General features: G+C 43.6%; 1 protein-coding gene across 5 annotated transcripts in view; it reads right to left on the bottom strand.

Annotated features, from left to right (window-relative positions):
- Positions 1-16,872, bottom strand: part of otofa (otoferlin a) — a 446,338-nt gene that overhangs the window by 139,706 nt on the left and 289,760 nt on the right. For all 5 annotated transcript variants that reach the window (XM_060853972.1, XM_060853981.1, XM_060854001.1 and 2 more), the window contains exons 9-10: positions 9,826-9,880; positions 1,886-2,017 (exon numbers count right to left, since the gene is read on the bottom strand). In XM_060853972.1, coding sequence (XP_060709955.1) covers positions 1,886-2,017; positions 9,826-9,880 — 187 coding nt within the window. The remainder of the gene's footprint in view (positions 1-1,885; positions 2,018-9,825; positions 9,881-16,872) is intronic.

Here is a 16,872-nt window from a genome sequence, read left to right as displayed (position 1 = left end):
TTTAGCATGGCCAATTCACCTGACCTGCACATCTTTGGACTGTGGGAGGAAACCAGAGTACCTGGAGGAAACCCACACAGACACGGGGAGAATGTGCAAAGCTGTCCGAGGCTGTGAGGCAGCAGTGCTAACCACTGAGCCACCATGCCGCCCTTGAGAAGGTGGGGATACGCTGCCTTCAAGAACCGTTGCAGTCCATGTGCTGTAGGCTGACCCACAATGCCATTAGGGAGGGAATTCCAGGAGCTTGACCCAGCAGTGAAGGAACGGTGATATATTTCCAAGTCAGGCTGGTGAGTAGCTTGGAGAGGAACTTGCACACGTGGTGTTCCCATGTATCTGCTGCCCTTGACCTTCGAGATGGAAGTGCTTATGGGTCTGAAGGTGCTTTCTAAGGAACTTTGGTGAATTTCCTTTGTAAGTACTTTGAGATAATGTTATGAATAAAGTAGACTTTTGCAATAAAAAAACTTACGAAATAACCCAGAATTTCCCACACCAATGTTTAATGACTGTTTTACATGCTTATTAATAGCCTCCCACCAATACGAAAGTAATATCAAGGTTAACATATGAAAGCATACAATAAGTGATGGAATATTGTAAGTACTAATGACTTTAATTTTTATTTGATGTATTTGACCTTTAACAATCAAATAGACTGTTGATCTTTATTTCATCCAGATAAAAGGAGCAGCAGACACTGGTTCAAGATTTCCCTGTTGGAGTTGTTGAAGGTATTTTGTTAACCCTTGAAACTCTGCTGTGTGAAATGTTAACATAACTGGAGAAACTTTGAAAGAGGTATGTTCCAGTGGAGTTGCACATCAAATCTGGTTTTAATTTAGGAAGGAATCATCAATCAAACCAATCATCCTGATCGTACTGGAGCAGAACTTCCAATTAGGGTTGGAAACTTTATGTCTGACTCTGAGTGAGTTAAAAAAAATTCACTTTCCTTCAGCTGACTTCTGTGTGGGAGATTTCTGAACAGGGACTGTCTTTTACCAACCTGTCCAGGAATTCATAAATCCAGCAGCAGAGAAGATCATTGTTAAAACAATTCATCCCTTTTTTGACCAGAGACAGTCATATTCTGAAATGTCAATGTCCAGCAGTAATGTTGAGGGCTACTGTGAAATGGTGAATATGTAAGGTAAGTGAGGGGGGGTGGGTTGCATGCCAAGTGGGTGAGAGTGTTATAAACTGTGGGGGGTGAGGTAGGGTGCCAGGTAAGTGGCTGAAGGTGCAGATTGAGTGTAAATAAATTGCTAGTACTAGATTGGTTCCCAGTTGGGATTGGGTTGGGAATGGTGTTGGTTTCAGATCAGCGTGTCTGGCTGGGATTAAAGGGAGTTATTGGGTTGACAGTATGGTCTGGGGTGGTTACCAGGCGCCTGGGTTGTTGTTTTGCATTGGGAGGTACAGGTTATGGGTGGGGATTGTAAATAAGGAGTCAGGGACTCAATTTAATAGTTACCCAGAAGTTAAGAGAAGATTTAAAAAAAAATCTCTTGAGCAATTGTTTAGCTTTAGAGATTTGGAATTTTTAAATGTAAGGAGATTTCTCAGAGGTTTCCAGACATAAGGGAATTTCCTGCCAGAATTGTCAATGTCCTGAGCAAATCTCACAAAGCATTGAGATTTCTGCTTGAGCTCCAGTTTGTGCTGCTACAATGTCTGTCTGCCCACCAGATTATCTGGACCATTACCATGCCTTTGGAAACATATCTTCCAAACACTTCATGGAAACATATTTCTCTGGTAGGTAGACTGAATTGGAATCAATTCCTGGAAGAGTCAGAGGTGAGTGATTAGCTTGAAAGGAGTGATTTTTGAAGGTGCGGGATTACAGAAGGGGATGTAAAATACAGAAATACATCACCTCATTGTAGTATGGGCAGTTTGTTGATTCCTTCATACTTGTATATTTTTTCTCCTCTCCAATTTCAACACAGACAACTGGATCCATGTTCAATCCCACTAGCTGTCTTGCTTCAATGATTGTGATACTCACCTTGGGTAGAAAGAATGAAGAAATAATTAACCTCATGCACCTTTTGTTACTTTAAAATCTTAATCACTTACAGGCAGACTGCTGTAGAAATACAGGAATATCACTACTACAGCAAATAGTTCAAAAATAATTTTCTAAATGGTAATATCATATACTGTAGTCAGATTATATAATTTAATATTTTTCCAATTTGTAAAATATCTTTTCATATGCAGAGAAACTAGTACCCAGAAGACTAGATTCATTAGTAATGCTATAATTGAATAGACTGGGTCCACATTCCTCTGCTGCACTGCTAATTTTCTGCTATGACTTTGGGACAAACCTTCAGGAACTGCTAGGAAACAGAATGGAAGCAAGCATTTTGGATTTTCACTGACTTCAGGAGTTTATAATTTGCTTCCAAAGGGAAGAACCTCCAGCCATCCGCTATTAAGGAAATCAGACCTTTGATCCAGAAACTCAGCTGATACTTGTTGTAACTGTGATAATTGTTACATCCCATTGACATGAGATATATGATCTTCACAATGAAGATGTGGCGGCCACTTGTTACAGTTTGCCAGCCTGAAAATGATCCATGCATCCAATTCTCTACTTCTTGGTAGCAAGTCAAACTCTATACATACCAATCAGTAACCCTCAGAGATGACTCCACAACCTTTTATGTGGCATCTTATTGAATATTATTTGGAACTTAAATACATTTCATCTACTGGTTGCCCTTTGTTCACCTTGTTACCTTGTGCTTGTTACTTTTTCAAAGCATTCCATTAAGTTTGTCAAACATGATTTTCCTTTCACAAACATGCTGACTTTGCCTGATTACGTTATGATTTTACAAAGGTCCTACAGATTCCTCCTTAATAATGGATTCAAGCATTTCCCTAATAACTGATGTTAGACTAACTGGCTTATAGCTTCCTGCTTTTGGTCTCCCTCCTTGCTTCAGTATTGGTGTCATATTTGCAACTTTCCATCCACTGGGTACCTTTTAGAAGTTAAGAACTTCTACTCCACTGACCTTTTAAGGAAATCAAACATTTTCCTTACTGTAGTACTTCTCGGTCAAAAGCTGTTTTCTTTTATACTCCAATTCCTTCTTTCTTTAAAGATTTCCTTTTTTTAAAATTTCCCAATCCTCAGGCCCACCACTTATCCTGTCTGTATTGTACATCTTTCAATGTACTACCAGTCTTAATTTCTTCAGTTAATCATGGTGCATTCTTTTCATAGACCTCCCTCTTCCTTCATGGAAAAATATAACTGCTGAGGATTATGAATATCTTCTTAAATATCTCCTATGAGTTCCAAACCATCTTACCTTTTAACCCTTTTTTTGATTACTTTAGTTAACGTTATCTTTATACATAACTGCTTTTATTTAACTTTAAGACCCAAATTTTTTCACCCTCAAAGTGAAATTGAACATTCTCACCAACGGGCTGCTTTGTTAGAAGATCATTTATTTATCTGTCCTCATTTCACATTTCCAGCCCGAGGATTACTTGTTCCCTTATTAGTTCTAGAATGAATTGTTCTAGCAAATTGTCACTTTCTATGAATTCATTCTCCATCCTCCCTTTGCTAATTTGATATGAAGATTAAAGTCTTCCATGTTTATTGCAAATCTTCCTGAAAGGCCCCATGATTCTGTGGTTTATACTCTAACCTACGATGTAGCTATTGTTAGGGAGGCCATACAAAACTCCTAGTGGTAACTTCTTTCCCTTGCTATTTCTTACCTCTACCCAAACAATTCTACCTTTTGATCTGCAAGCCAAGGCTTTTTTTTTAACTACTGTTCTGATCTCATCACTGACTAACATAGCTACACCACCATCTTGCCTTTATTCTTATCTAGCCTAAACATGAAACATTCAGTTCCCAGCCATGGTCACTTTGCACCATAATGGTTATCATATCAAACCCATTTCTTTCTATTTGTGTCTTCAAATCATCCATGTACTACATCCATTCAGATAAATAGCATTTAATTCTGCCTTTTTACCATTTTCCTTACTCTGACCTTATTTACTGATGCACTCTTATGTCTGTACCCTTTGTTCTTCCTTTTGAACGCTTGTTATCATTATCTGAATCAATAAACTGCACCATTGTCTTGTCATTCCTCTTTAGCTTTCAAAATCTCTTCTCATACGAACTGTCCCTTCCCGCTCGTATTTATTTTAAAGCCCTAGTGATTCCATTTGCACGGTACTGGCCTAAGACATTTTAGGTAAAGTCTGTATCAGTGGGCCAGCTCTCTCCTTCCCCACTGCTCGTGCTAATCCCTCATGAACTCAAACCCATTTCTCCCACACCAAACTTGGAACTCTCAACTTTGAGGATTTTCAGTAGAAAAGCCATTTAATAGTTCCTTATTTTGGGAAGTATCAAGTAACATTAATGCTAATGATAAGTAAATAATGCATAAATAATGCTGATATGGGAAATAGGGAACAAAAACAGCAGATGCTCAAACTAAACCAACAGATCGATTAATGCGTGTGGAGAGAATGCGAACTCATGTTCCATGTGTCCTTTATGTCAGAGCTGATTAAAAAGTTTGGGATATATTGTCCTTTAGTTGTATATATTGACACATAAATGAACACTCTGAGCAAAAGTCAATGGATGAATTACCAACTCTGAGAATATTGTTGTGTATTAGATATTAGGTTGAACTGGGGTGATCTATGTGCAGTGTAGAGACTGGCTACAGATTGGGAATCTGAAAGTTTAAGTGTGCATTTTCAGTGGCTTTTTAACTTAAGTGGGGAATGAGGGACAGTGGAATAAATGTCCACAAATCGCTAAAAGTAACAAAGAAGTTGTGATGGTGACTGTGAAGGCACTTGGATTCCTGTCCCTTAATCACTGAGATATAGAATGAGCTGGGTGGCTATGCTGAAACTGTAGAAACATGCGTTAGTCTGCAGCACTGGTCCTGTGTACAGTACTGGTCACCTCATTACAGAAAAGATAGAGTTGCACTCGATAGGGTACAGAGGAGATTTACAAGATTGTTGCCAAGACTTGAAAAATACAGCATTGAGGGATGATTGGATGGGGTGGGATAGGCTTGGATTGAATAGTCTTTTTTTTTAATTATTAGATTCCCTACAGTATGGAAACAGGCCCTTCAGCCCAACAAGTCCCCACCAACCCTCCAAACAGCAACCCACCCAGACCCATTTCCCTCTGCCTAATGCACCTAACACTATGGTCAATGTAGCATGGCCAATTCACCTAACTTGCACATCTTTGTGACTGTGGGAGGAAACCCATGCAGACACGGGGAGACTGTGCAAACTCCACACAGGCAGTCGCCCGAGGCTGGAATCGAACCTGGGACCCTGGTGCTGAGAGGCAGCAGTGCTAACTACTGGGCCACCATGCTGCTCTTATGCATTCCCACACCCCAGCTCCTCTCATGATATGGATTATATAAGCACATTCATAATCCCGATCATCACGTATTGACCCTTTCTTCTTCCATGACTTCCTATCAACAATCCCTTCGTTTTCCTACCATTCCCTACCCTCCATTCCCCTTCTCTTTCCCCCTCCCCCACACCGTCCCTCCCTGGGCTCCATCTCTACTTTTCTGCTCACCCGTTCTCCTCCACCTCACATTCTAAGACAAATACTACATTTTTTCAGTTCTGAAGATTTGAAACATTAATTCTGCTTTCTCTCCACAGATGCTGCCAGACCTGCTCAGTTTTTCCAGCCATTTCTGTTTTTATTTCTGATTCCCAGCAGTCACAGTTATTTGTCTATTTTGGATAGGCTGGGATTGTTCACCTTGGTACACAGTACACAGAGAGACAATTTTATTGAGATGTACAAAATTGAGAGAGGCCTGGATAGTGAATGGGAAGGGCCTGGTCATTTGAAGAAGGGCTTATGCCTGAAACGTCGAATTTCCTGTTCCTTGGATGCTGCCTGACCTGCTGCGCTTTTCCAGCAACACATTTTCAGCTCTGATCTCCAGCATCTGCAGTCCTCACTTTCTCCTCCCATTTATTCGGAGAGGTCAGTGACTAGAGAGCATAGATTGACAGTGAAAGAGTGGAGGGGAGGCGAGGAAAACCTTTTTCACCCAGAGGTTGGTAGGTTTCAGGATCTCACTGGCTGAAAGGGTTGTGGAGGAAAGGCTGACAACACATTTCTAAGGTGCGTGGATCTCTACCTGACGTGTAGTAACCTACAGGACTACAGACCCAATCCTGGACAGGGGGATGGAGCTGAGTGGAACATCTCATGGCTGGCACAGAGATGATGGGTAAAGTGACCTATTTCTGTGCCATTAACCTTCTATGAGTGTATAATTTGAAACATTTCTGTCCCAAGATTATTTAAAATGTCATTTCATTGATAATAATTGAGACTGCACTGAAGTTCAGGCCTCTGGCTCTTCTCATTGGTTTCTACTATAACACCCTGAATGACAGGAGGTCTCAGATCAGCATCCAACTGCTCTCACTTGCTCGGGGGAGTTATTTAGATGGTACCTGGGTTTTATTTTCTTTATACTAGCATAGACTAGTAATCCCTGGATCTTCTAGTCTGCTTAATTACTGTAAATCAATATCTGATCTGTGCTATTTAATATTTGACGTAATTTAATTCAGTATCTCCTCAGCTACTTTCCATTTGTGTTGTAGGAAATGAGTTTTTTTTATAACCTTTCTAGAATGCTCAGCCTTTCCCATACCCTGCCTTATACTTGGGATTATTCTCCTTTCTCTTCTAGCTTAAGAAGACATACATTGATTGTCATTAGTGAAATAACTGCTGCCTTTGTAGTGAGATCAGGTTGAGGTTGGTCATCAAAGATGTCAGTGACCATCCACAATCTTCAGGACTGATAACCAGGCCGAGGAGATGGTCAGAGGACATCACTGGAACTTTACACACACTGATCTCAGTCAATGTGACCAGAGATCAGTTTAATTTGATTTATTGTTGTCACATGTACCTCAGTACATTGAAAAGTTTTGTTTTGCAAGCAGTACAGCAGATCATTATAAACTAATGCTATACACATGCTCATGAGCTATCTTAAGGATATAATTACCCCTCTACTCCACACCCATACAATGTGTTGTAATATTTTGTGATTTAAAAAAAAATTGCTTCACTACATTGTCTAGTCTGTATCTCCAAAGTAATTTTGTAGATCTCAATTTGCTAAGACTGTATGAATTAATTTCTAGCTAAAAATGTGTTGCTGGTTAAAGCACAGCAGGTTAGGCAGCATCCAAGGAATAGGAAATTCGACGTTTCGGGCATAAGCCCTTCATCAGCTTCAAGCAAGGTAACTTGCACTGGCTATTGATCTGACTAACAGGAGCAATGCCTCAGGATATTAGATTGAGGATGAAGTGAAATAAAAATACTGATCTTGTCTTGCTGGAGCTGTCTTCAACCTCTGAGACAATTAATATTATTGACATTCCAGCAATCCTAGTACTACAACTAAAGAAAGCTATGTGAAACCATGTCGGTACAGGGTAAAAAAGGACCAAATATGAACTTAATTCAACAGCCACACTCTCCTTTGACAGATATACAGGAATTATTGATGAGAAATAATGAAATCCATAATTCTCAGATCTGATGGATACTAATTAACGATATATAAATTGAAATAAGGGCAAAAATTTCCCAAACAAGCAGCCACAGATTTGTAATAAAAAGGCTACTTAACTCAGCAGTCAGGAGACTGTAATTACAGGAGTTTCATTAATTCAGTAGTAGGGCAAAGTGTTTAAGTCAGTTTGAAATTGGATTTACCACTCTAATTGCTAACAGAACTATATCCCTCATCACGTTTACCCTCTGGAAAAAATTTCTATGTGTCTTAACAAGTACTTTGCATTGGTATTCACTGAGGAGAGAGACATGACGGATGTTGAGGTTAGGGATAGATGTTTGATTACTCTCGGTCAAGTTGGCATAGTGAGGAAGTGTTGGGTATTCTAAAAGGCATTAAGGTGGACAAGTCCCCTGGACTGGATGGGATCTATCCCCGGTTACTGAGGGAAGTAGGAGAGGAAATAGGTGGGGCCTTCACAGATATCTTTGCAGCGTCCTTGAACACGGGTGAAATTCCAGAGAACTGGCAAGTTGCTAAGGTTGTCTCCTTGTTTAAGAAGGGTAGCAGGGATAATCCAGGTAATTATAGACCAGTGAGCCTGACGTCAGTGGTAGGAAAGCTGCTGAAGAAGATACTGAGGGATAGGATCTATTCCCATTTGGAAGAAAATGGGTTATCAGTGACAAGCAACATGGTTTTGTTCAGGAAAGGTCATGTCTTACCAACTTAATAGAATTCTTTGAGGAGGTGACAAAGTTGATTGATGAGGGAAGGGCTGTAGATATCATATACATGGACCTCAGTAAGGTGTTAGGTTTATGGTAGACTGATGGACAAAGTGAAGTTGCAATGGATCCAGGGTGTACTAGCTAGACAGATATAGAACTGGCTGGGCAAGAGGAGACAGAGAGTAGTTAGAAGTAGTTTTTCAAAATGGAGAACTGTGACCAGCAGTGTTCCACAGGGATCCATTCTGGGACTACTGTTGTTTGAGATATACATAAATGATCTGCAGGAAGGTATAGGTGGTTTGATTAGCAAGTTTGCAGATGACGCCAAGGTTAGTGGAGTAGCAGATAGTGAAGGCGACTGTCAGAGAATACAGCAGAATATAGACAGATTGGAGAGTTGGCAGATGGAGCTCAATCCAGTCCAATGTGAGGTGAAGCATTTTGGAAGATCTAGTTCAAGAGTGAACTATACGGTAAATGGAAAAGCCCTGGGGAAAATTTATATGCAGAGAGATCTGAGTGTTCAGGTCCGTTGTACCCTGAAGGTGGCACCACAGGTCAATAGCGTGGTCAAGAAGGCATGCTTTCCTTCATACTTTGGAGAGGGTGCAGAGGAGGTTCACCAGGATGTTGCCTGGTATTGTGGGTGCTAGCTGTGAGTAGATTAGGATTATTTTCAATAGAAAGACTGAAGTTGAGGGAGGACCTGATTGAGGTCTACAAATTCTTGACAGGTATAGACAGGGTGGATAGCAAGAAACTTCTTCCCAAAGTGGGTGACTCAACTAAAAGAGGTCACGAGTTCAAAGTGTGAGGGGAAGCATTTAAGGGAGATATGCATGGGAAGTTCTTTACACAGAGGGTGCCTGGAGGTGGTAGAGGCAGGCACCATAGCATCATTTAAGATGTATCTAGACAGATACATGAATGGGCAGGGAGCAGAGGGATACAGATCCTTAGAAAATAGGCGACAGGTTTAGATCGAGGATCTGGATCGGCGCAGGCTTGGAGGGCCGAAGGGCCTGTGTCTGTGCTGTAATGTTCCTTGTTCTTGTTCTTTGTTCTTTCTTCGTGTCCTGAACAATACAACTCGAGCACTATATACCAAATTAACAATGAATAAGTGCATTTCATAAATTATTATGGAGATAAAGAAAAATAATTTAGCATGATTGACAAGTGCATTAATTCGCATGTTGTCAGATTTGACAAGAAATGCAATTGACTGCATAATTTACAGTTCTCTCATAAAGTCCCTGCGAGCAGAGAGATGTTTTGTCAGAACAAATTTCGAATATTCACAGTTTCGGTTGAACTCCTTGCTTCTTCTAGGAAGTTCATTTATGATCGATGATTTAAATCCATTCTGCTTCTTCCAGCTTGAGAGCCCGCAATTCATCTTTACATGCCTTAGAACCTGCCACAAACTACTCAGTTTTCTTTCTTGCAAAGAAATCCCTGGAACTTACTTGGTAGTCCTGGGGTCGGCCTGCACTGGGTTCCATTTTGATATCAGGTTTTGACCTGTGAATAAATTCAAAACAATTGAAATTTCAGAATGAGACAAGCAATAATTGGGCTTATTGCTACATGTTTCAGGAAATTTCATAATCGTTAAATGGTTTTAAATGCCTAGCTGTTTTAGTTTTAGAAGCTTTATTTTTAAATGATTGATTTTTTATCTGTCTGTAGTATACTAGAGTTGTTTTCACTAACTGGAAAGTTATCACTTTTTTAAAAAAAGATTTTTATTTACACATCCAGCTGCTGTTACTGGATTCATTGCTTCCATACAGTGTTTAGTGGGTGAATGGGTGCGGGGGTGACATGGACATTCATGGGGTTGTTTGGTGCACTTACACTAGTATTGGGGAAATTGGATGGGAGGATGGAACATGCTGGTGTGGATTAGGGGTGGGACGTGAGGAACCATGTGAGGTGTTTTGAGATCTACCTTCGCAGACAGCATGAGGGGTCATTAACATTGAGTTCACCCTCAATTTACGCAGAGTCATAAAACACGGAAACAAATCCTTTGGTCCAATTTGTAATGCCGACCAAGTTACCGAAACTAAAATAGTCTCATTCGCTACATTTGGCCCATATGATCTAAATCTTTTTCTATTCAAGTACCTGTCCTAATGTTTTTAAAATGTTATAACTGTATCACATCTACCACTTCCTCTGGCAATTCATTCCACATACAGACCACCCTCTGTGTGGAAAGGTTGTCTCTCGGGTCCCTTCTAATACTCTCACCTTGAAAATACACCCTCTAGTTTTTGCCTGCCCCACCTTAGGGAAAAGCCCTTTGCTGCTCACATTATCTGTGCCCCTCGTACAGTCATACAGCACAGAAACAGACCCTTCGGTCCAACCAGTCCATGCTGAATATAATCCCAAATTAAACTCGTCCCACCTGCCTGTTCCTTGCCCACATCCCTCCAAACCTTTCCTATTCGTGTCTTTATCTAGGTGCCATTTAAACGTTGTAACTGTGCCCATTATAACTTCCTTGGGAAGTTCATTCCACATACAAACCACCCTCTATGTAAAAGATATCCCCTCGTGTCCTTTTTAAAATCTCTCTCCTCTCAGCTTGAAAACATGCCTTCTAGTCTTGATACCAATCCCCATCCTAGGAAAAAGACACCTACCATTAACTGTATCCATACCCCTCAAGATTTTATAAACCTCTGTCAGGTTATCCCCTCAACCTCCTCTGCTCCAATTCACCTTCCTTCGGAATCCTCCCCTGTTTATATCACAATATTGCAATGTGATTTGTTAAGGAGCTTCCCTGTTGGTTTCCCGACTTGTTCAGGTCCGAGATACTGTTTCTTACACTGTAACGTTCTCACTGACTCAGTGAGTAAAAACGTTCTGATCTGAGGTTTGCAGGGACCATCAGATGGAGTAAAATACAGTCTATCGTGAAGTAACCAAGACCCAATATGAATACACTAGGGGCAGGCAGTAGTTACCGAGCAGTATTACTTTTCATCAGGTTGCAGCTCTACAACTGAACTGTAGAAAAATGTTTCCAAATTTGCTCCATTTAAGGAAGCTCCATTTCAAAACCCTACTGCAGGAAATTTAGTCAATGTATAGATACGTGCGTAGTGATGGATATGTGTGCAGTGGATGGATACATATGCTGTGTATGGGTACGTGTGCAGTGGATGAATACGTGTGCTGTGGATGGGTACGTGAGTTGTGGATGGATACGTGAGTTGTGGATGGGTGTGTGTGTTGTGGATGGGTACGTGTGTTGTGGATGGGTATGTGTGTGTTGTGGATGGGTACATGTGCTGTGGATGGGTATGTGTGTGTTGTGGATGGGTACATGTGTTATGGATGTGTATGTGTTATGGATGCGTACATGTTCTGTGGATGGGTATGTGTGTGTTGTGGATGGGTACATGTGTGGGTGTGTGTTGTGGATGGGTATGTGTGTGTTGTGGATGGGTGTGTGTTGTGGATGGATACGTGTGCTCTGGATGGGTGTGTTGTGGATGGGTAAGTGTGCTCTGGATGGGTACGTGTGCAGTGGATGAATACATGTGCTGTGTATGGGTATGTGTGCAGTGGATGGATACGTGTGCTGTGTATGGGTACATGTGCTGTGTATTGGTCCGTGTGCTGTGGATGGATACGTGTGCAGTGGATGGATACGGGTGCTGTGTATGGGTATGTGTGCAGTGGATGGGTACGTGTGTTAAGGATGTGTGTGTACTGTGGATGGGTACGTGTGCAGTGGATGGGTGTGTGCAGTGGATGGGTGTGTGTTGTGGATGGGTATGCGTGCTGTGGATGGGCATGTGAGCTGTGGATGGGTACGTGTGCTGTAGATGGGTACTTGTGCTGTAGATGGGTACTTGTGCTGTAGATGGGTACGTTTGCTGTTTATGGATATGTGTGCAGTGGATGAATACATGTGCTGTGTATGGGTATGTGTGCAGTGGATGGACACGTGTGCTGTGTATGGGTACGTGTGCTGTGTATGGGTACGTGTGCTGCTTATGGATATGTGTGCAGTGGATGGATACGTGTGCTATGTATGGGTACATGTACTGTGTATGGGTCAGTGTGCTGTGGATGGATACGTGTGCAGTGGATGGATACGTGTGCTGTATGGGTATGTGTGCAGTGGATGGATACGTGTGCTATGTATGGGTGTGTGTTGTGGATGGGTGTGTGCTGGGTATGGGGACATGTGCTGTGAATGGGTACATGTGTTGTGGATGGGCATGTGTTCTGTGGATGGGTACGTATGTTGTGGATGTGTGTGTGTTGTGGATGTGTGTGTTATGGATGGGTACATGTTCTGTGGATGGGTACGTGTGTTAAGGATGTGTGTGTGTTGTGGATGGGTCTGTGTGCTGTGGATGGGTACGTGTTGTGAATAGGTGTGTGTTGTGGATGGGTGTGTGTGTTGTGGATGGGTGTGTGTGTTGTGGATGGGTGTGTGTTGTGGATGGGTGTGTGTTGTGGATTGGTGTGTGTGTTGTGGATGGGTGTGTGTTGTGGATGGGTGTGTGTTGTGGATGGCTGTGTGTGTTGTGGATGGGTACGTGTTGTGGATGGGTGTGTGTTGTGGATGGCTGTGTGTGTTGTGGATGGGTGTGTGTGTTGTGGATGGGTGTGTGTGTTGTGGATGGGTGTGTGTTGTGGATGGGTGTGTGTTGTGGATGGGTGTGTGTGTTGTGGATGGGTATGTGTGCAGTGGATGAATACATGTGCTGTGTATGGGTATGTGTGCAGTGGATGGACACATGTGCTGTGTATGGGTATGTGTGTTGTGGATTGGTAATGTGTGTGTTGTGGATAGGTAAATGTGTTGTGGATGGGTAATGTGTGCAGTGGATGGGTACGTGTGTTAAGGATGTGTGTGTGCTGTGGATGGGTACGTGTGCAGTGGATGGGTGTGTGCAGTGGATGGGTGTGTGTTGTGGATGGGTATGTGTGCTGTGGATGGGCATGTGAGCTGTGGATGGGTACTTGTGCTGTGTATGGGTACATCTGCTGTTTATGGATATGTGTGCAGTGGATGAATACATGTGCTGTGTATGGGTATGTGTGCAGTGGATGGACACGTGTGCTGTGTATGGGAACGTGTGCTGTGTATGGGTACATGTGCTGCTTATGGATATGTGTGCAGTGGATGGATACGTGTGCTATGTATGGGCACATGTACTGTGTATGGGTCAGTGTGCTGTGGATGGATACGTGTGCAGTGGATGGATACGTGTGCTATTTATGGGTGTGTGTTGTGGATGGGTGTGTGCTGAGTATGGGGACATGTGCTGTGAATGGGTACATGTGTTGTGGTTGGGTACGTGTTCTGTGGATGGGTACGTGTGTTAAGGATGTGTGTGTGTTGTGGATGGGTCTGTGTGCTGTGGATGGGTACGTGTTGTGAATAGGTGTGTGTGGTGGATGGGTGTGTGTGTTGTGGATGGGTGTGTGTTGTGGATGGGTGTGTGTGTTGTGGATGGGTGTGTGTGTTGTGGATGGGTGTGTGTTGTGGATGGGAGTGTGTTGTGGATGGGTGTGTGTGTTGTGGATGGGTGTGTGTTGTGGATGGGTGTGTGTGTTGTGGATGGGTGTGTGTTGTGGATGGCTGTGTGTGTTGTGGATGGGTGTGTGTGTTGTGGATGGGTACGTGTTGTGGATGGGTGTGTGTTGTGGATGGGTATGCGTTGTGGATGGGTGTGTATGTTGTGGATTGGTGTGTGTTTTGGATGGGTGTGTGTTGTGGATGGGTGTGTGTGTTGTGGATTGGTGTGTGCATTGTGGATGGGTGTGTGTTGTGGATGGGTGTGAGAGTTGTGGATGGGTATGTGTGCAGTGGATGAATACATGTGCTGTGTATGGGTATGTGTGCAGTGGATGAATACATGTGCTGTGTATGGGTATGTGTGCAGTGGATGGACACATGTGCTGTGTATGGGTATGTATGTTGTGGATTGGTAATGTGTGTGTTGTGGATAGGTAAATGTGTTGTGGATGGGTAATGTGTGCAGTGGATGGGTACGTGTGTTAAGGATGTGTGTGTGCTGTGGATGGGTACGTGTGCAGTGGATGGGTGTGTGCAGTGGATGGGTGTGTGTTGTGGATGGGTGTGTGTTGTGGATGGGTATGTGTGCTGTGGATGGGCATGTGAGCTGTGGATGGGTACATGTGCTGTGGATGTGTACGTGTGCAGTGGATGGGTACATGTGCAGTGGATGGGTATGTGTGTTGTGGATGGGTAATGTGTGTGCTGTGGATGGGTACGTGTGCTGTGTATGGGTACGTCTGCTGTTTATGGATATGTGTGCAGTGGATGAATACATGTGCTGTGTATAGGTATGTGTGCAGTGGATGGACACGTGTGCTGTGTATGGGAACCTGTGCTGTGTATGGGAACGTGTGCTGCTGATGGATATGTGTGCAGTGGATGGATACGTGTGCTATGTATGGGCACAAGTACTGTGTATGGGTCAATGTGCTGTGGATGGATACGTGTGCAGTGGATGGATACGTGTGCTATGTATGGGTGTGTGTTGTGGATGGGTGTGTGCTGGGTATGGGGACATGTGCTGTGAATGGGTACATGTGTTGTGGTTGGGTACGTGTTCTGTGGATGGGTACGTGTGTTATGGATGTGTGTGTGTTGTGGATGTGTGTGTTATGGATGGGTACATGTTCTGTGGATGGGTACGTGTGTTAAGGATGTGTGTGTGTTGTGGATGGGTCTGTGTGCTGTGGATGGGTACGTGTTGTGAATAGGTGTGTGTGGTGGATGGGTGTGTGTGTTGTGGATGCGTGTGTGTGTTGTGGATGGGTGTGTGTGTTGTGGATGGGTGTGTGTGTTGTGGATGGCTGTGTGTTGTGGATGGCTGTGTGTGTTGTGGATGGGTGTGTGTGTTGTGGATGGGTACGTGTTGTGGATGGGTGTGTGTTGTGGATGGGTATGTGCTGTGGATGGGTGTGTATGTTGTGGATTGGTGTGTGTTGTGGATGGGTGTGTGTTGTGGATGGGTGTGTGTGTTGTGGATTGGTGTGTGTTGTGGATGGGTGTGTGTGTTGTGGATTGGTGTGTGCGTTGTGGATGGGTGTGTGTTGTGGATGGGTGTGTGTGTTGTGGATGGGTATGTGTGCAGTGGATGAATACATGTGCTGTGTATGGGTATGTGTGCAGTGGATGGACACATGTGCTGTGTATGGGTATGTATGTTGTGGATTGGTAATGTGTGTGTTGTGGATAGGTAAATGTGTTGTGGCTGGGTAATGTGTGCAGTGGATGGGTACGTGTTTTAAGGATGTGTGTGTGCTGTGGATGGGTACGTGTGCAGTGGATGGGTGTGTGCAGTGGATGGGTGTGTGTTGTGGATGGGTATGTGTGCTGTGGATGGGCATGTGAGCTGTGGATGGGTACATGTGCTGTGGATGTGTACGTGTGCAGTGGATGGGTACATGTGCAGTGGATGGGTATGTGTGTTGTGAATGGGTAATGTGTGTGCTGTGGATGGGTACGTGTGCTGTGTATGGGTACGTCTGCTGTTTATGGATATGTGTGCAGTGGATGAATACATGTGCTGTGTATGGGTATGTGTGCAGTGGATGGACACATGTGCTGTGTATGGGAACGTGTGCTGTGTATGGGTACATGTGCTGCTTATGGATATGTGGGCTATGTATGGGCACATGTACTGTGTATGGGTCAGTGTGCTGTGGATGGATACGTGTGCAGTGGATGGATACGTGTGCAGTGGATGGATACGTGTGCTGTATGGGTATGTGTGCAGTGGATGGATACGTGTACTATGTATGGATACGTGTGCTATGTATGGGTGTGTGTGGTGGATGGGTGTGTGCTGGGTATGGGGACATGTGCTGTGAATGGGTACATGTGTTGTGGATGGGTACGTGTTCTGTGGATGGGTACGTGTGTTATGGATGTGTGTGTGTTGTGGATGTGTGTGTTATGGATGGGAACATGTTCTGTGGATGGGTACGTGTGTTAAGGATGTGTGTGTGTTGTGGATGGGTGTGTGTGCTGTGGATGGGTACGTGTTGTGAATGTGTGTGTGTGGTGGATGGGTGTGTGCGTTGTGGATGGGTGTGTGTGTTGTGGATGAGTGTGCGTGTTGTGGATGGGTACGTGTTGCGGATGGGTGTGTGTTGTGGATGGGTATGTGTTGTGGATGGGTGTGTGTGTTGTGGATGGGTGTGTGTTGTGGATGGGTGTGTGTTGTGGATGGGCGTGTGTTGTGGATGGGTGTGTGTGTTGTGGATGGGTGTGTGTTGTGGATGGGTGTGTGTGTTGTGCATGGGTGTGTGTTGTGCATGGGTGTGTGTTGTGGATGGGTACGTGTTGTGGATGGGTGTGTGTTGTGGATGGGTACGTGTTGTGGATGGGAGTGTATTTTGTGGATTGGTGTGTGTTGTGGATGGGCGTGTGTTGTGGATGGGTGTGTGTGTTGTGGATGGGAGTGTGTTGTGGATGGGTGTGTGTGTTGTGGATGGGT

Source organism: Hemiscyllium ocellatum, chromosome 3 (genome assembly GCF_020745735.1).
Source record: "Hemiscyllium ocellatum isolate sHemOce1 chromosome 3, sHemOce1.pat.X.cur, whole genome shotgun sequence".
Taxonomy (NCBI): Eukaryota; Metazoa; Chordata; class Chondrichthyes; order Orectolobiformes; family Hemiscylliidae; genus Hemiscyllium; species Hemiscyllium ocellatum.
The sequence above is the reverse complement of the archived record's forward strand: the minus strand, read 5'-3'. Positions and strand labels throughout refer to the sequence as shown.